General features: G+C 59.7%; 1 protein-coding gene across 42 annotated transcripts in view; it reads left to right on the top strand.

Annotated features, from left to right (window-relative positions):
- The window catches only part of JAKMIP3 (Janus kinase and microtubule interacting protein 3), a 104,260-nt gene that overhangs the window by 53,696 nt on the left and 30,930 nt on the right, over positions 1 to 19,634 (top strand). For 15 of the 42 annotated variants that reach the window (XM_060286777.1, XM_030832124.2, XM_060286780.1 and 12 more), the window contains 8 exons: positions 6,458 to 6,955; positions 12,532 to 12,747; positions 14,181 to 14,300; positions 14,853 to 14,999; positions 15,232 to 15,363; positions 16,565 to 16,600; positions 17,419 to 17,478; positions 18,596 to 18,727. In XM_060286777.1, coding sequence (XP_060142760.1) covers positions 6,458 to 6,955; positions 12,532 to 12,747; positions 14,181 to 14,300; positions 14,853 to 14,999; positions 15,232 to 15,363; positions 16,565 to 16,600; positions 17,419 to 17,478; positions 18,596 to 18,727 — 1,341 coding nt within the window. Of the gene's footprint in view, positions 1 to 6,038; positions 6,173 to 6,457; positions 6,956 to 12,531; positions 12,748 to 14,180; positions 14,301 to 14,852; positions 15,000 to 15,231; positions 15,364 to 16,564; positions 16,601 to 17,418; positions 17,479 to 18,595; positions 18,728 to 19,634 lie in introns of those variants that run through there. The other 27 variants (XM_060286805.1, XM_060286803.1, XM_060286801.1 and 24 more) reach the window with 12 other exon arrangements.

Below are 19,634 nucleotides of genomic sequence, written 5' to 3'. Positions count from 1 at the left end.
CTGGAGACGAGTGGGTGTGATAACACGGGAGTGATCTCCAAATCCGCGAATCCCAGTTATGCCCCAAACTCCTGTGGGGGACCCCTCCCCCCACCCCCCCACGGGAATGCTACATTCTCGCAGCAGCTCCAGGGGGCAGGCCGCAGACCTCGACTTCTCGCCTGTGTGGACAGAGCCACTTGGGACCCTGTAGACAAAAACACTGCAGAAGAGAACACACCGAAAAAAATAATGAGCCAGAGGAAGAATGCCTCCCCCTCCCCCGATAACCTGGGAGACCAAGAAGCCGGACCAAGTGTTCAGGAACCTGGCCCGACACGCGGAAGGCCACAGGCAACTCACAGCGCCAGGAAGCATGAGGCTCCTGGGGAGTCAGGGGTCGCCTCCATTTATTCAGAGGGAAGCTCTGTTACGCGTGAATCAGGAGTGGGACTGTGCCCTTGTCCCGTCTTAACCCGCACCTGGGCCAGGGCACCTGGCCAGGGAGGGGGAGGGGCAACACCAAGCAGACCATCCGACGTGGGCGGGGCTGCGGGTTCTGCTCGAGTGTCTGTTCCTGAAATGGACCCCGATTGTAGAGCAGTCGTTGGAGGTTGGCAGGAGATAATGTTTCTAGAAGTAAGACCACAGAGGAAAACATCCTTTTTTTTTTTTTTGGATTTTTTATTTTTATTTATTTATTTTTTTATATAGCAGGTTCTTATTAGTCATCCATTTTATACTTATTAGTGTATACACGTCAATCCCTATCTCCCAGTTCATCCCACCACCACCACCCCCTGCCACTTTCCCCCCTTGGCATCCATACGTTTGTTCTCTACATCTGTGTCTCTATTTCTGCCCTGCAAACCGGTTCATCTGTACCATTTTTCTAGGTTCCACAGATATGCGTTAGTGTACGGTATTTGTTTTTCTCTTTCTGACTTACTGCAATCTGTATGACAGTCTCTAGATCCATCCACATCTCTACAAATGACCCAATTTCATTCCTTTTTGTGGCTGAGTAATATTCCATTGTGTATATGTGCCACATCTTCCTTATTCATTCGTCTGTCGATGGGCATTTAGGTTGCTTCCATGTCCTGGCTATTGTAAATAGAGCTGCAATGAACCTTGGGGTGCATGTGTCTCTTTGAATTATGGTTTTCTCTGGGTATATGCCCAGTAGTGGGATTGCTGGGTCATATGGTAATTCTGTTTTTAGTTTTTTAAGGAGGGAAAACATCCTTGCTGGTAGAAAAGTGATGTGTCTAAAAATCGCTCGTGAGCAATGAATTAGGACCCCTCCCAGGGCACTGTTTTATCCATTCAGCTTAAACTTCTGTAGGCCCCTGAGCTGTCTGCAGGGCCCCGCACGTTTGTTAACTGGCCTTTGAGAGCTCCAAATGTTTGCGGCGTTACAAGCGGTGGCCGTTTCCACCCAGAGCGGGTGTTGCACGGACTGCACCAGAGCCCTGGGACCACGAGGCACGAAGCTCTAGGCCACAGTGCCCGGCGCACCCTGCTGCCCGGCACTGAGCGTGGAGTGCGGGGCCCGCCCGTGGCCGGTCCGACGCTGCCATTAAAGAGATGCACCTTCTCTCTGCAACTTAAATCAGCAACAGCACGATCTCAGCTCTTAAACGCGATTTGATTCTGATACCTTCTCTTCTCACGAATAATATCTGACACACTTGACAAACAGCATGTCCATTCTGTTCAGCAGTTTGCCGGTGGAGGACTGTGTCCCCAGGCTCTGTCTTTCCGGCATAACGACTGCCCGTCACTCTCAGGGACGTCCTGGTCAAGACTGTGCGTGTGGCCACCCTGTCCTGTGACGCCTGCTCTGTGTCAGGTCTGTGCTGGTCACGAGCCGGGCGTGGTCCATCCTCGTGGGGCTGTGGTCTGGCCTGAGCATTGAAGCCGGTCTTGACCAAGGACGGTAGCACGGCGGTGTCCACCGCTGCTGAACCGGCCGACCTGTGAGCTGCCCGGGCCATTTCTGTCTAAGAGCAGGTCTGAGCCATTTGGCTAGTCGGCTGGGTGGGGTCCCGCCGTGCCGGCGCCCCACCCGCTGGGAAAAGGCTGCCTCGGCCCCATGTGGGACTCGCTAGTGTCCCCCCGTCTCCAGCCCCAAGGTTCTTGTTCTTGTCCAGTTTTCAGGTCTGCCCTGATGCTGTCTGGACCCCCCTCCTCTGCCCCTGAAGAGTCCCAGGCCCGCGGTGGCCTGCTGGGCCCTGGTCCAGCCCCCATCACGCCCACTTCACACGGGGCCGCAGCACCAGGGCCTCCACCACGGGCTGACCCTGGGCATCCATCAGAAGCACATCCGGACGCCCAGCCAGTCCGTACGGTCGGCTGCCGTCTGTTTTCACCTGGCAGAGGGGCTCGCTGGGCCTCACGGGACGGGGCCCGCTGGCGGGCAGACGTGAGTGGGAGGAGGGCATCCTCAACCCTTTTACTGGATGCTGCGGAACAACTGGTCTTAACTGTCCTTCTCACATATTTCACAGCCCCAGAGAGCACACCGCAGTAGGGTTCCACAGCCCATGTGTGCATGTGAATGTACGTGCGTCTGCGTGTGTACACACATGTACATGTGTGAGGACAGGTGTACGTATGTGCATGTGCATGGTGTGTGTGTGTGTGTTGGGGCCTCTCTGGGGTGATCGGCGGGCCTAACAGCCCTGGTGCTGAGTTCCTGGGGTCCCCGCAGCCCCCCCCAGCTCTCCCCAGACTTCGTGTTAGACCCCAGGGGTGGAGCCACGACGACTCTCCTCCTTGGCTTCACCTCAGACTCACCTGGACAGGAAATGTAAAAGGAGTCCCAAGGCCCAGGCCACCCCTTGCCCCATGACAATATGTCATCATTTTGGGGTGTGAGATGCAGGCGCCCGTGTCTTTAAAGCTTTCCTGGTGCTGCCATGCGGTCAAGGAGAGACCCACTTGCCTGAAGGGTCTCTGCCCAGAAAAAGTCTTCTCTGCATCGGAGACTGTGGGTTAATTTCTAGGAGAGGTTCAGTGAGAACTTCGGAGTTTGGAGGAGAAGCTGTTTATTCGCATGCAGGTTTGTGGAGCAGACAGGGTTCCACATGAAGGAGGAATCCTGATGACAAACCCACCCTCCCTCCATTGTCCCCCTCCCCCTCCCCCCTCCCTCCCTCTTCCCTCCGACTCCCCTGCCCCCTCCCCTTACCAAAGTGAACTTCACTCTGAGAGGGAAAAGAGACAGGCCAGCCTGTGAACGAGGCAGCAAGGGGGAAATGTGCTGAAAGATAATGACAAAAACTGATGCTTATTTGCAGGAGTTTATGGTCTGCAAGCAGGTTCCTGTGCTTTTCTTACTTCCAGCCTCTGAGGAGAGTACAGTGAGGCCGAGGTTATTACAGAGCTGCTGGGAGCTCCTAAAAAGTTCTGTGTCATGGAGAGCCGTTTGGGCTCAGGGATCCGGGTCATGTTGGTCAATCTTCAATTTTCAGTGCTATTTGGGGCCATGAGCCCTTTCCCCCCTCCACCCGCTGGAGCTGCACACCTGTGCACACCCTGCGTGCCCGCCATCGGCTGGTCTCCGTGGCCAGGGGAGATTGTCGGTTCGGCCCAGACACTAAGGGAAGGAATTCACCGCCCCTTAGTGGACGGAGCCTCAGAGAGGAGAGGAACAGTGAGCGCGTGGCAGAGACAAGTACCAGTGCGCTCACGGGCGCCTCCTGGCGGTGCTCCCAGGAAGCCACCGGACTGGTCCTCGTGGTCAGTGCCTTTGCTCAGAACTGCAAGTGAGCGAGCCCAGCTGAGCACCAGTTCCAGCCCCAGAGCGTCTCCCGGGACCCTCACTCGTGTTGCTTGTTCTCCTCTCCTTCAGCTGCCAGATCCCTTCCTCTCCAGCTTCCAGTAACCACGGTGGCCGTCGTGGAGGCAGGGGTTCCAAAGGGAGCCCAGCCGTGCTGTTGGCTCTGTCAGAGCCAATTGCTCCAGCAGCATCGGGGCTGCTGCGGGGACGGGCAGGGAGGCAGGGAGGCTGGGAGGCCCGGAGGCTGGGAGGCCGGGAGGCCGGCCCCGTGTCGGCTCATTTTTAGCCAGGCCTCTCGTGCAAGTCTGATGTGGGCTGTGGCAGACACCTGTTCCACAGCAGAGTCACGGGCACTGGACCGAAGGGTAACCACAGGCGGGCGTAGTCTCCGTTTTCACTGCACACAGCTTAGCTCAGAGTCGGGGTTAAACCCCATCTAACCCTGAACTGTTCTGCTGATGTCTCTCTCTCTGCTCCAAACAAAACAAAACACAAAACACGCCTCTATGATACATGCGACGTCATTTTTCTTTTGTCTGCTGATTCCCATCCAAGAGGGTGTCCTGAAGGTGGGTGTTACGTCACCCATCGAGGGGAGAGGAGCTGGGCTCTGGATCTCAGACGCGGGTGGTGCTTCTGACTCCACCACGTCCAGCTTCAGGACCCACTCTGCCGACCCTCCGCACCCCACCCGCTGTAGGGACGGCAGCACCTCCCGGCCTGAGCAGGTTCTGAAATGGCACCAGTGGGCTCCCCTAGAGAGTCACCACGCCCACACGACTGAGAAATACCCCCCGTCCAAATCTTGCTTTTCTGGGTGTCTTGAACTCAATTTAAACTGGACAAAAGGGAGATTCACTTAAATGGAAGATGAATAAATATCTGCCTGCTCGAGGCTTTCAGCAATAGCCCAGTTCTCCAGGCAGAAACCCAAACAGCCGGGCCGGCGCTCACGGTGCCCCGTGTGCCGCTGGGGACTTGTCAGGGGCCCCGGTTATTAGAGTTTCTGCAAGCATTGCAGGGTCTGAGCCATCCTGACGGAAGGCTCGGGACCTAACCCCACTGGACAATAGGACTGCCCGTCGGGGTGCACCAGCTGAGGGAGTCAGCATCCCAGGTCTGCCCTAAAGGCGGAAATAACAGAGGACAAGGTGGCCACGGCCCCGGCAGGGAAGGCAGACGGCTCAGACACAGAGAGAGAAATAAGGCACTTTCGGGAGTGACGACTGCTGTGGAGACAGTGACACAAAGTAACGGGGTCGCTGCAGTGGGCCCAGGAGCTCCTGACCCCACGAGGCTGCAGAGGCTGCCGCCCGAGACCGCGGGAGACCACTCGGGGCTGAAGCTGGGCCGGGCCGGGCAGAGCAAGCCAGGAGGGTGGCAGCAGGCGCACGTCCAGGGTCGTGGGGTCAGAGCCTACACGCCTCTGCGGGGAGAGAACAGAAAGCGCAGGGCGTGAGTCCCCACGGAGCGGGGCCGCGGCCCGTGCCTCGTTTTCCCGCAAGGATGTGCCCCGTGGGTGGCACGGGGTCTTGCAGGTAGCGCCCCCTTTCCTGGGGATGGTGCTGCTTTTATTCCAAATGCACCGGGAGACGGACCGAGAAGAGGGTCACATGGGGACCAGAGTGGCGAGCTTCTTGCTTCCTGAGCTCTCTCTGTGGAGAGTGGGTGGTGGGGAAGGGCGGTAGGAGGCAGAGGAGGCCTGGGGGCCGTGGGGGGGCCAGGGAGGTGACAGACACGCGGTGCACCCTGCAGGTGGTGGTGGCAGGACTCGCTGACGGGACTGGGGTGACGTGAGCCGAGGATGACAGCCCCACTTGAGGTGCCTGGACTGAGAACACAGACCTCTGAGGCTGGTGGGGGGAAGGGAGGCGTCCCTCTGGACACACTGAGTGTGAGGGGTCTGTAGGGGGCTGCGTTGCGCAGGGTTCTGGCAGGAAGCGGAGGCACCCTTGGTGTGTCTGGGGACGGGCGGCAGGGCTGTGCACTCAGGTGTGCCACCAGCCGGGCTCCTCCTGACTGTCTGCCCCTCGCCCCCCACGTAGGCCCGGGGCAAATCCGGATCCCAGCCATTCTTTCATTCCCTAAATAGAGTTTGAGCGCCGGCTTCATGCCACATGGTGTGTGGTGGGGTCATTCAGCCGAGGTCAGAGCTTTCGGATGGAAATAAATCATTCAGTGAAAAAAACACTGAGTGTCCCCCAAAATCTAGACATCAGACATCATGTAGACAGACAGTACAGCTGCCTAGATCGGTTTCTCCATTTGCCAGGAGTGTCACAGAAGGTAAGCGAGACCTCCCTTTATTGGGCTGAAGGGGGAGGGGCCGAAGCCGTCTGGAAGGCAGGAGCCGCACCCACCCTGCTCCCCGCGGGCTGTGCCCATTCCTCGGCAGACTCGTTTGAGGTGAGGGTTTCACCCTCCGTGCACCGCAGGTTTCCGGGGCCCGTGTGTCTGCGGTCTTACTTTCCGGGCCAGGGGGGCTTCCAGGCTTGACGCCTCTGGGTGCACATTCCCGCTGTCCACCGACAAGGGTTGACTCCGTTGTCCAGCCCTGTTTTAACGAGCCACCCTCGAATAGACGGTCGCTCCCAAGTTTGCAAGAAAAACCGCCTTCCCGAAACTTGCACTTGGGTTTCAGCAAACGTGGAGTTTGGCTCACAGACAGTGGGCGTTGCACTGGTCTTGCAGGTCAGCCGGGTGGAAAGGGAGAAGAGCCAGGAGCTCAGGCAGCTGCGGGAGCACGAGCAACACAAGAGCGCCGTCCTGCTCACCGAGCTCAAGACGAAGCTGCACGAGGAAAAGATGAAGGAGCTGCAGGCCCTGCGGGAGACGCTGCTGCGGCAGCACGAGGCTGAGCTGCTGCGGGTCGCCAAGGTCAAGGACAGCGAGAACCAGCGGCTTCGGGCGCTGCTGCACGCCCTGCGTGACAGCGCCCCCGACAAGGTGCGCGCCGTGCTGCTGTCCGAGGCCAAGGAGGAGGCACGCAAGGGCTTCGAGGTGGAGAAGGTGAGGATGCAGCAGGAGATCTCCGAGCTCAAGGGGGCCAAGAAGCAGGTGGAGGAGGCGCTGACGATGGTCGCCCAGGCTGACAAGGTCAAGGCCGCGGAGATCAGGAGCGTGTACCACCTGCACCAGGAGGAGATCTCCCGCATCAAGAAGGAGTGCGAGCGGGAGATCCGCCGGCTGGTATGTGCGGGGCGCGGGGCGCGGGGCGCAGGCAGCAGGGGCAAGGGGCAGGCATGGCTTCGGCCTTGCTCTCGGGCAGGGTCCCCTGCACAGGGCACCTCACACCCCTACTGTTGGTTTGCACACTGCAGAGAGGCCAGGCTGCTAAAAACAGCCAGGTGCGTTTTTAGCACAGAACTCACCACAGTCAGCGCCCCCCAGGGCCGGGGAGGCCGCAGTCCTCTCCCCTCCACCCACCCAGCTTTCCTTCCCAGTTCCAGCGTGGCCAGAACAAGGCACCTGCAGAGGAACCCCCGTTTCCTGGAAGGGGTTTCTGAAAGGTTCCCCTTCTCACAGCCCCAGGTTAAGCTCAAGCCAGGCAGTGGTCGGTGTCTGATGGCGTGAGTCCCACACTCCGTAACTGGCAGGTTCTGTGGTCTGTGAGCTCACTGGACCCAGAGAGGCGAGACCAGAGGCCCACGGCTGATGGTCAGGGGCCCCAGGCCCTCCTGACATTCCCAGGCTGTGCACTGTCTGGGTCAGGAACTTCATCGGGCGCATCCTCCTGGCTCCAGAGACCAGGTGCCCAATATATGCGTGTATATATACGTGTGTGTATGTATGTCTCTGTGTGTATATTTCACACATATATACCTTTCATGTGTATATCATTGAAGACATACATGCCTGATAGCAAGAAGACCAATATTTCCCTTTTGAGACCCCCCCGCCAAGAGTCCCACAGCTCCGCGTCTGTCTCACTTAGCCCAGTGGGGAGGGAACGGGCGGTGGGGTCACATTCCGCCCACCGCATCTCCCGCCCCTTCCACCAGGTGTCGCTGTTGGAAGCCGGTCCACAAGGTGCTGCCCGCCGGCATCAGGACCCAGCGCCCCCCACCCACCTCAGCTACTATTCCCAGAGCCCAACCATATTATAGAATATACAAAATAACTGTTTCTAGTTTTTATGGGATATAATTGACATACATCACTGTAGAGGTTTAAAAAGTGTACACGACGGTGGTCTGACTTACATATATGTGAAATGATTACCCCCATGAGCTTAGTTAGCTCCATCAGTTCATGGAGACACAATTAAAAGAGAAACCAAAAGAAAATTTAAAAAATGTTTTCCTTGTGATAAGACCTCTTGGGATCTGCTGTATTAACAGCTTCCCTATATTTCAGTACATATCAGTGTTCTGTTTGTGTGCAATTTAAAGCAAATAATGAAAAGCACACGTGAAGTCCAGCCACGTGCCCAACACATAGGAGGTGCTCCCAGAGCGAGGGCCACAGTGAGCGCCGGCTCCCGCCACCTGCGAACCCAGCACCATGGCCCCAGCCTCTCTGCCAGGGCCCTTTCTCCGTTGCGGTGCTGCCCCCATGGTGACCCCTTGCTTAACTGAGGCCCAGCATCTCCTCGACCTTCTCGTTTAGGCTCTAGCTGGTGAGAGCATCCTGGCCCCTAGACCCGGCTGTGGATTCAGGGATAACACCCGGCCCAGCTGTGCAGACACGTCTGAAGTGACCATGACTGAGGCCAAGTGTGATGCCCCAGCCCAGAGGGACGGCGGCCTTGGCTGGGAATGGGGGCTCCGGGGCATTTTCAGAGAAGACGGGGTTGGAAAGAGAGGCAGTGGTAGCAGGGCTAGAGCAGAACTGGAGGGTGGAAGATGTGGTCCAGAGGAGGCCCCACCGCAAGGGCCTGGGGGCAGGTCTGAGGAAGGGACCTGGTTTGGAGGGGAGGCGGGCTGGGGGCCGTCCAGAGGCAGGGCCTGGCCCCGAGCCACAGTGCAGGGCCAGCAGTGGTCAGGGCGCTGCGAGCCAGAGGAGGGACGTGGTCCCAGGTCCCAGGACAGCCACGGTGCAGCGAGGTTCACTGACGTGGCCCCAGGGATGACCGTGCTGATGGCCGTCAGGGGTTCCAGGGCTCCCGCACAGAGAGACCCCGTCTGCAATTACCTTGGAAGATATTTGGCAATCCCAGTTTCTTACAAACGTCAGGCAAAGAGTTGCTGTTTCCCCAGCCGTGGCACTGGCCCATCCCGGGACGTGGTGACGGTTTCCCTGGGTCTGGGAGGAAGGCGCGTGGTTCTGGAAGGTCAGAGGTCCACCAGTCTCAGGGGAGCGCTGGCCTGGGGGAGACGCGGCCTCCCCTTCCCCGTGTGCCACCCAACCTTGGACGCCGAACCAGGGCATGTGTGACCGTAGGAGCGGCCGTGCGGCAGCCGATGCCAGACAGGGTTGCAGCCGCGTGAAGGCCAGCCTGGGGGCCCTGCTGCGGCCCAGGCACAAGGCCACAGCGCAGTGGCCGTGGGCAGCCTGACCGGGAAGCCCAGGAGCTTGCAGGGAGGTCCGCGCCTCTGTGTCCTCATGTGGCCAGCGCCCCGAGCAAAGGGCACCCTGCCGAGTGCTGCTTGTAGCAAACCTGGGGCCTGAATTCCCTGCACCCTGGGGGACGGGAGCTCCGCCTGTAGACGGGTCTCGCTGGCAGCCCGGCCCAGGGAGGAAGGGAGGGGACCTCAACAAAGGGCGGCCACTTTGCAAAGAACACGACAACTCCCAAGTGGCCAAAAGCAGGAGGCTCCCCTGCAGCATCTTGGTCAGTCTGGCTGGTGTTCGGGGCCTGGCCCCTGCCCGCTTGCCCCAGCTCTTCTGGCCCTTGTCCTGTGGCTCCAGCCACTTGGGGTCTTCTGGGTGCGGCTCACAGGGTCTGAAGGGGAGGCTGTAGCCATCTGTAGCCATGTCCTGGGGTGAGGCTGGCCCTGGTGAGGCGTGAGGCTGAGGGCCCCCGCAGGGCCAGGCGCAGGCACGAGAAGGATGGCTGGGCCGGCCAGCGGGGAAGGGCCGGGGAGGTGTGGAGAGTTAGGACCCTGGGTGCTGGCCGGGGCTGTGGCACGCCGTGAGGGCACAGAGCTCTCAAGGAGAAGCTTCCTGGAGGGTGGGGACGCGGCGGCTGGCAGGCATGCCCAGACAGAGCCAGGGAGGGAGGCCCGGAGCTGGGTGGGCTGCCCGGCAGCAGGAAGGGCTCGGGGCTCAGAGGTGCTTCTCACCACGGGGCTCGCCTCGGAGCGCCCGGGGGTTTCAGGAGGTGACTGCAGGATTGGGGCCTCCCTGCTGAGGCCCAGGCCGGTTGTTCTGAGGGGTCCCTGGATCTTACAGAAGGGAAGTCTGGAGCCCCAGGAGGCTCTGGAGCTGCCTCGTCAGCCGTGCCCAGCTGCACAGCGACCCCGGAGAGACTCGGTCCCGGGACGGGGGGGCTCCTGACCGAATTTTCACCCTGTCAGAGTGGAAGGGAAGGAGGTGGTTCTCTCTGACTTCCTGTGCGAGCTCAGGTGCGTCCCCGTCGTCCCAGCCGCGCCTGGCTGGTGACACACTCTAAGGACTGGGCTGCAGCAGGCGGGGAGGGGGTGGGACTCTGGGCCCCAAGAACAGCTTCAGGCACGTCCATGCTGTGCTGTTGTGGAATCCGGGGATGTCTGCCGATCCTTAGCTAAAATACGAGCTCAGATGGTTATTAAACATTCTATGAAACCGAAGAAGTACAGGCAGCAGCAATTTCCCCTTTCTCATAAAAACCTATGGTGTGCGGTGCTGCCTGCCCCCAGTTGTCTGGACAGCTCGTTAGAGCAGTTAAACCCGTGCAGAGGCTGCCGGGAGGGGGCGTGGATTCTTCACGGTGCTTCCTGCAGGTCAGGAGAGCAGCCCAGCTTCCCCGCGGCCGCCCGCCGAGGCTTCCCTGGCCATCCCATTACCCGGGCTTGAATGTGCTCCCTGAGCTGGAAGCAGCCCCCTGAGTGAGGTGGGGGCCCCATGCATCCGACAGAACGTGTCTCCGCTCGGCTGGGCGTGCCCGTGGTGCACACGCGCCTCCTTCACGGACGGGCCTCTGTGTCTAAAGCAGCGGGACCGGGAGAGGCAGGAATGCGCCCTTGGCTAAGACCCTTGGCATGTCGGGCGCAACGAGGCGCTGAGTGCGAGGCCCCTGGGACCTTAGAGGAGTTTCCATCTTCAGAAATCAAATGCCCCCCTCGGTGGGGTGGAAGCAGCCACACGCATTTCCTTGGTGAGCAGATCTCGGAGCTCCACCTCGGGGTGGACCGGCTAACTTGGCCACGTTACGTGGCATGTACAGTGACTTCCCTGGGAGGTTGGCTTCCTGGTCCAAACCATCTGCTTAAGTAGCTGATTTAAGTGGGAGAGTGGAGACTTGTTTTCACCTCTCCTGATGAAGGAAAAATGATGTTTCTAAAGTGTCTGTGTGACTGTAACTGTGAGACCCGAGAACGTAGCTGCTTCTTAATGTGACTTTATTTTCACCGGCCTCTTAGTTTCCACTAACGGAACGGGTTGCCTCTTTCCACTCTGCTGTGTGCTCCAGGCAATGGGAGTTTAGCAATTAAGGATTTCTTTTCTTCTGTTCAGTGTGTCGCTGGCCTGTGAATTCTGTGATCTGGGCTAATTAGACATCTCTACTCTTTGTTCCAAGCTGACCTCAGCAGACGGCTGATTTATTAACTTACTCAAACCTTAAACAGCAAACAAAGCAGCAGGATAGCCTACCCTGCTCTGCTGTTTGAAATATGTTTTAAACCGCGTCTTCTTGTCAATCTGGTGCCATTTGTAATGACACCCCCAGCACCCGAGCCTGTCTGTCTAAAGAATGGGCCGCACGGGGCCCGTTACGCCTGGCCCTCCCCCAGGGCAGTGGCCTGAGCTTTGGTCAGGGCCACCCCTGTGGCAGCTGGGAGGGGCCCAGAGGCCAGGAGCAGCTGTGTCTGGAAGGGCTGGCAGCTATCAGGAGGTTGACACTTTAGGGAGAGTGTGCAGGGCTGCAGACCCCTCACAGCCACCAGACTCCCTGGGCACCCTGTCCTCCCATCTGGAGCCTGCTTGTCCAGGGGCCCCCCGCCCCAAGCCTTAGCTCAGAGGAAGCTGAATTAAAAATGTGGCTTTGCCTGCGAGCAGTCAGGCAGCGCCCCTGCTTTCGGAGCCAAGGGAGGACACGCACGTTGGCCCTACACACCGTCCAGCCTTCCCAAGCCAGGCACCCGCAGAGCAGCGGGAAAGAGGCCGAAAGGGCTTTTGGGCCCACGGCCCCTACTTCTCTATGTTCACAGCCCGCCTGTTTTAACACAGACCTTGCTCATCCTACTGACGGGGCTCAGAAAACGGGGCGCCCTATTCTGCCTGACGTGCAACGGAAGGCAGAGGGTAGAGGTGGCGTCTCCAGACCCTGCCGGATGGACAGCGGGTCCCCGCAGGCCAGCCTGGGACGGGGGAGTCCCGCCAGGACCCCGGGGAGGCTGGGAGGGCTGTGTGGTGGAGACGTCCTCGGCTCCCCCGGCTCGATCTGAGCTGGGGAGTCCCGTGAGGCCTGGGCGATGGAGACGTCCGGGGAGGCGTCCTCGGCTCCCCCAGCTCGGTCTGGGCGCGGGGCGCGGCTGTCGGTCCAGGGCCACGTGCTTTGCCTCGGCTCTGCCGCTGCAGATGCCCCTCCTGACGCTTGTGCGAGAGTCACTCCACCTGTTTCTATGGTAACTGCAGATCTGTGCCCTGCCTGCGTGTGTGATTGTGTTCTGTTCTCCTTGTAGATGGAGGAGATAAAATTTAAAGACAGAGCAGTCTTCGTGCTGGAGAGAGAGTTAGGGGTCCAAGCCGGGCATGCCCAGAGACTTCAGCTCCAGAAAGAGGCTCTAGATGAGCAGCTGTCCCAGGTCAAAGAGACCGATCGGCACCCGGGCAGCCCCAGACGGGAGCTTCCTCACGCAAGCGGTGCAGGAGACGCCTCAGACCGCTCGGGAAGCCCTGTAAGCACCTCCCATGCTTGGCCCGGCGACCAGAGTCACACACAGGCCTGCCCGTGGCTCGTGGCCCCGCGGGCAGCTCCCTGGGGAGTCCAGAGCCCAAGCCCTCCTGCCCCGGCGACACCGTCTGTGTCTGCAGCCCGCAAGCCAGAGGGACCCTCAGCTTCGCTGCCGTGGCGGAGAGGGCCCAGAGACTTCCGTCTCTGCCCTTCCTTGTGACGTAGCACAGCACAAGCCCTCCTCTGTCCCCTCCCACGGGCCCTGCCCGAGGCGTCAGGCTGCGGGGCCCCAGGCCGCGAAGGGTCCCTGCCCTCGCTGGTGGGAGACACGGCTGGGCCGCTCCATCGCCACGTGCACGTGGGCTTTGCCTCGCGGCCCAGGGCGGCCCCCTGCTCGCCCCCCTCTGGCTGTGAGCCTCCCGCAGTGGCTTCTGCCGCTCCCGTCACCAGCCGCCCGCCGCTTTCCGCATGCCCACGCCGCTCTTGCTCATTGGGCCGCATGGCAGCGCAGGGGCCGGGACACCGTCCGTTTCCTCACGGCCGCTCCTGATTCAGAGCCCTCTGAGGGGTTCCGGGAATCCGGGACGGAGTCTAAATTCCACGGACCCTCGATGCGGTCCTTCCAGGTCTGCCCCCTCGCCTCTCCTGCACCTGCTGAATGAGGAACCGTTCCTCGGTCCTTTCTGGACACGTGTCTGTTTGCTTGGAGGACAGAACCGCGTTTGAGCCGAGCCAGCCCTAGGACAGTGACGTTTCGAGAATAGAGCATGACATTTTATAATCTTACTATAAGTGGCTTAACTGGATCAAAACCAGCTCCTGCTCTGGCGTTCGCTAGCTTCCGTAAACTCCAGGGAAATTCCGAAGCCAGATCAAAATGTTTTCTTTGATTTTTCCATCAAGTTCTAGTGGTTCCCGAAGTGACCTTTTAGAAACTAAATTGGAGGGACCACTTTTCTTGGGAAACCCACTTCTGAAAGTCTAAGTGGAACACCTTTTCCTGGGCTCACGTTATAACACGAGGAAAATTATGCCCCGACTGCAGTGCAGGGCAGGCCCCCCTCCTGAAAGCTGCAGCCAGCAGTGGCCACATGAAGCGTGGTGCTGGTTTCCGGGGTTTTCTCGGCGTCACGCAAACCTGCGGCATCGGCATTGGCACGCCCTCGCCCCCATATCTGCACGCCCTCGCCCCCCACATCTGGATACTTCTGGACATTTCTGCTCCTGCATCCTGTCCCCAGCGTACGGTTTGCCGTGCCCACGGCGCTCGAAGCAGCGGTTGTCGGCCCCCAGGAGGGTCCACACCCACCCCCAGCCGTTCGGAATCACGGGCGAGCATGACGCAGAAGTGCCTTGGTTTCCGTGGTGTGTTGAGATTTGCAATGGTTTTTGGGTCTGTGTCTAGGAACAGTTATTTGCAGTTGATTTTTGTTTTAGGAACAGCAGTTGGATGAAAAGGATGCTCGGCGTTTCCAACTTAAGATTGCGGAGCTGAGCGCGATCATCCGGAAGCTCGAGGACCGCAATGCCCTGCTGTCGGAGGAGAGGAACGAGCTGGTGCGTGGCAGCGGGGCTCTGGGTTCTGCGGGCTCGTGGCTGCTGTGCAGGGGGGGCTGAGGCATCCTCTTCCACAATTCCCTGTGGAAAGGAGGAATGAGGGTGATGGGCGGGCCTCGCATCCAGGCTCCTTGGCTGTTTCCAGTAAAACGTTATTAACAAAATCAGGTGGGGGGCCAGATGCAGGCCTCAGGAGCTGGCTGGCTGACCCCTGCCCTGCATCACCGAGGCACCAGTATCCTCAGTTCCGCGTGTGAGCGGGAACATGTGAGGACCTCGCCCTTCAGCGGCGCCCTCACCATTAGTCTTTATGGCCATGGAAATTCCCCAGTGACCTGTGCTACCGGGGTGGGAGCTCCCCAAGGGGCCCCGAAGGGTCACGAGCCGGGCTGCTTCCCGCAGCTCTTATGGGCTGCATAGAGCGCGGGCCCGAGGCTGCTGCCCTTTGTGGAAGCTGAGGCTTGTTCTGCTCCCTTTACCGCCTGTGTTTGGAGACCGCTGGTTCTCGGCACACTTGTAAAAATCGCTCTGTATATTTATTTTGTCTTTCAGCTGAAGCGTCTAAGGGAAGCTGAAAGTCAGTACAAGCCGTTGCTCGACAGAAACAGACGCCTGACTCGGAAAAACGAAGATCTGTCCCACACTTTACGTCGGATGGAGAACAAGTTAAAATTTATCACCCAGGAGAACATAGAGATGGTAAGGGGCCTCGCTCTCGTGTAACCAGCCTCTCCTACACGAGGTTTGGTAACGAGATCGAGCCTTTGGTCTCACGGGCGTTTGTGGGACCAGGAGCTCGCCGGCAAGGAGGCCGTCCACCCACAGCCCACGGGTGGCTGGTGACAGGGCTGCGGGGACGCAGCAGCCGCCCTTCACCAGTCGGGCCCCCTCAGCCCACATGTCGCGTCGTGTGGTCTGGTTGGTTTTTCAGAGACAGAGAGCTGGCATCCTAAGGAGACCCAGTTCCTTAAACGACCTGGACCAGAGCCAGGATGAAAGAGAGGTTGACTTCCTGAAGCTGCAGATCCTGGAGCAGCAACACCTCATAGACGAGCTCTCCAAGGTGACCGCTGGGCACCACCCCGCCCGCCCGCCCGCCAGCCGCGCTCTGTCCCCTCCCATCCCCGCTCTGCTGCCCACAGGGCACCCTGCGCCCGGGCTGGGAGGGGCCTGCTGGAGATGCGGGACACCCTCCCGCAGGGTCGGCTCTAGGCGCCCCCCCGCCCCCCCCACTGAAGCCCTCTGCTTCCCTCCCCGCTCGGGACTGCGACCTCAAGAGCAGCAACAGGGCCTGTGTTGGCCCCGGGGCTCTCACAGCACTGGGGGTGGGATCCAAAGTCAGGGCGCTGGCAGGGCCGCGCTCCCGCAGACGGTGTCGGGGAGGACGGGTCTTTGGCCGCCGGCCACATCCCTCTGACCTCAGCTGTCTTCCTGGGGCCTTTCCCCTCTTCTCTGGACACCCACCCACCCTAATCCAGGATGGTCTCCTCTCAAGGTCCATGACATAATCACTCCGCAAAGACCCTGTTTCCAAATAAGGCAGCAGTCCCAGGCCTGGGGCTTGGGGTGTGGGGATATCTCTCCAGGGGGCCCCACCCTCCATCTACGTAGCCCTCCCCCTGTGGCCAGCCCCGGCACAGCTCTTCCAGTCCTTCCACGGACCCTCCTGCAGTTACCCTCATCAGGGCATCTTCTGCGTCTTTTTGGGACCCTGACTGACTGACTCCACGGTCAGATCAGTTCAGAACAAGCTGCCTTGGTCATTCTGTGCCCTGGGTGGGGGCAGGGGGAGGAAAGCAGAGGGGACAGCGGTGCTCTGTGTCCTGTCGCAGGCATGGTGCAGGGCCAGGGAGCGCTGGTCTGTCTTGTTTCCATGATTGAAATCACCTCCGAAGTAACTGAGATGGGTCGGGGCATCTTCCCACCCCGTAGGCAAGATGGGGTCTCACCACCCAGCCTTCCCTGACAGGGCCTGAGGTCAGAGCTCTTGTCCCTTCAGTGACCAGTGACCATCCACCCCCACAATAAGAATGCACGAGGGGAGGAGGACAGAGACAGCATCCTGACCAGTCACAGACGCACACTCACCCTGAGCCCCTGCAGGGTCCCGGGTGCCCCTGGGGGCACCAGCTTAGGGAGGGAGGAAGGGCCAGGGCCAAGTAAGACCCTCCCTCTCAGGGCAGGGGGTGGGCGAGAGCAGGGGGCTTCTGGGGGCCTGCGGGGCTCGGGGGCTCCCACGTCTCCACGCGCCTTCTCTCTTCCAGACGCTGGAGACGGCCGGCTACGTGAAGAGCATGTTAGTAAGTACCACTCAGCGTCCTCTCCTGCATCTCGTCCCACTTCCTGGGGCCTTTGTCCCCAGAGCCCTCCTGTGCCAATGGCTCCTCCCCACCCAGAGAGGAGCATCCACCCCCTCCCTGGGTGGGTTTCATGATCACAGTGCCGCTTGCCCAGAGGCTTTGCCGTGGGACTGAGAACGCCCGCCCAGCAGGGTCACGCAGGGAAACGGCCAACACCCCAGTTGGCTTTTGGCAACGCCTGATCCAGAGCTGGCTCCCCCTCCAGCCCTGGGACAGTCACCCCGCCATGGGTTTCTCCACCCCCACATGGACCCCGGTCTGGGCCTGGCTGGCTTCCTCATGGCCCCATAAATGCGGCCTAGCTCCCTGGAGAGAACAGGGCCACCGGTCTCACGTGTTAGTGAGGTCTGCCTCCACCGTGTGAATGCCACCCTGTGGACATCTGCCCTGGGAGAGCGGAGAGGGGCTGGGCCCTCCGTCTTTCTCGAATTTCCATTTATGTGTGTGTCACTCTAACCCCTGCCCCGCAGGGCCCCAACCCCAGACAGCAGAGGAAGCTCCAGACGTGAGCTCAGAGACACCCAAACCTGCCGTTGCTATTCCAGCCCGAGCTGGAAAGGTGGTCCATCCAAACCCTCAGAGCAAACTGCCCTGAGCAGACCTCACTGCAGTGTCTTTGTGATAACGCAGGCGATAGACCAGCCTCAAGGTCACCCTCGGTCCATCCAGATGACGACTCGGAAATATTAACCTGTGTATTTAAAACTGACAGAGCTGTTCAACTACTCAAAAAAATCTCCTCAACTGGTTTTTTGCAGGAGCGTGATAAGCTTTTAAGATATCGGAAACAAAGAAAGAAGATGGCAAAACTCCCCAAGGTAAACGCGTACATGAAACGTGTATTTTAAAAAGCCACTTAACAGGAATGAGCCTCTTCCTTTAGATATGAAAAGAAAACGGTTTTCTTATTTCTAAAAACTGTTCTTATGAAATAACCAAAACAGGACCCAAAGTAAGTATTCCCCTTATATATATATTTTTTAAAAATTTATTTATTTATTCATTTATTTTCGGCTGTGTTGGGTCTTCGTTGCTGCGCGTGGGCTTCCTCTAGTTGCAGCGAGTGGGGGCTACTCTTCGTTGCGGTGCGTGGGCTTCTCATTACGGTGGTTTCTCTTGTTGGGGAGCACGGGCTCTAGGCGCACGGGTTTCAGTAGTTGTGGCACGCAGGCTTGGTAGTTATGGCTCACGGGGTCTAGAGCGCAGGCTCAGTAGTTGTGGCGCACGGACTTAGCTGCTCCGTGGCATGTGGGATCTTCCCGGACCAGGGCTTGAACCCGTGTCCCCTGCATTGGCAGGCGGATTCTTAACCACTGCGCCATCAGGGAAGCCCTCTCTTTATGTTTTAAATTTAAAAACCCAACCTTGTTTCCTTTAAATTTCCAAGAGAAGATGCGAATTCACCACAGTAATGAGGAGGAGAAGGTAGCTGCGACACGCTCCCCGCCTGGGCCAGGGCCGCGGGCGGCAGCGCCTGGGTCTCTCCCAGGCAGACCGGCGGCGCCCCTGCGCCCCTAGGGAATTTGAAGACCTGGGATAGTTTCTTTGCTGCACAATCCTTTTTGATAAACCTGAGATTTTCATTAAAGGAGATTTGGGAGACATTCCCAAAGGACCTAACTTGTATCCTGCTTTTTACAAAATGTGTGGGGGTGTTTTTTGGTTTGGTTTTGGAACAACCAACGGTGATCCCCATACAGGCTGTTAGAGACTCCTTAGGCACAAACACGAGCTTGTCTGGCCCCTAGAAAGGCCGCTAGGAGGGCCATGTCCCACTCTGCTGTCCGCCAGCCCGGATGGTGGCCCCCTTGGCCCGAGGTTGGGCGGCCCGAGCAGCGCGGGGCGCGGCTGGTCCAGGATGGAGGCCCGAGTGCGCTTGGGGGCGCCCAGGCAGCTGGTCTGGCTTTGGATTAAAACACCGTCCCTTTTGGTCAGAAGCCGGTTGTCGTGGAGACCTTCTTTGGATACGACGAAGAGGCTTCCCTGGAATCTGACGGTTCTTCCATCTCTTATCAAACGGACAGGACAGACCAGACCCCGTGCACCCCAGACGACGACCTGGAGGAGGTACCCTCCCGCGGCAGCTTCTGGACAGGCCCAGCGGGCGGCGCAGAGGCAGGCAGGGTCGGGGTCAGGAGGCTGCTCCCCGGAGGCGGCCCTCACCGGCTATAACCCTCAGTAACCCACGATTTTGTGCAGCGGGAAACAACTCCCGCTGCTGGCTGCCTAGCTGTCGCTGCCCCCCTTCCTTCACACGCGCACCCCGTCCGCTTCACCCCCGTCATTGCGCCAGGGCCCCCTCTGCAGAGCGGTGCGGAGAGCTCCTGCCTTCTCAGGGTGACGGGGGTGGGGGTTCTGGGCCGCCCCACCCGCCAGGGTGCAGCCCAGTCGTGCCTCCGGGTGGGGAGGTGAGAGGACAAAGCTCTGTCTCTGAATAAACACAGCCGAGGCGTCCCACCCTCCTCGCGCCTCCTTCCAGAACACTGGCCCAGCCCTGCGGGTGTGGCACGAGGGGGAGCCGGTGGTCCGTGGCCCCGACCAGGCACAGCGGGCGCTGAGGCAGCGGGTCGCACCTCCCCTGGTAGATCCTGGCGGATGGCCCCACGACCACGAGCCCACTTAGAGATCCAGGACAGGGTAGCACAGCTGCCGCCAGTGAGGACGGGCCTGGGGGAGCTTGGGCCCGTTAGCATTCCCGTCTGGTCCCTCCTGGACGTGGCTTGTTCTCCTCTGAAGGCCAGCAGCCCCCCGCCTTCCTCCTGGGGCAGCGAGTGACATCCCAGCCAGGGGGAGGCAGCAGGGGTGACTGTGCGGGAAGGGAGCCTGGAAGGTGAGGCCTCAGCTTTAAGCCTTCACAAGGCCCAGGTCCCTTCCCGACACGCGCCGGCAGAGCGGAGCCTCAGGGCAGCCTGGTCAGGAATGCAGGGTCCCCGGCTCAGGGCAGCCTGGCTGGCAGGTGGGCCCCAGCCGAGCC

Source organism: Globicephala melas, chromosome 16 (assembly GCF_963455315.2).
Source record: "Globicephala melas chromosome 16, mGloMel1.2, whole genome shotgun sequence".
Taxonomy (NCBI): Eukaryota; Metazoa; Chordata; class Mammalia; order Artiodactyla; family Delphinidae; genus Globicephala; species Globicephala melas.
This window is presented reverse-complemented; position numbering and strand designations above follow the sequence as displayed.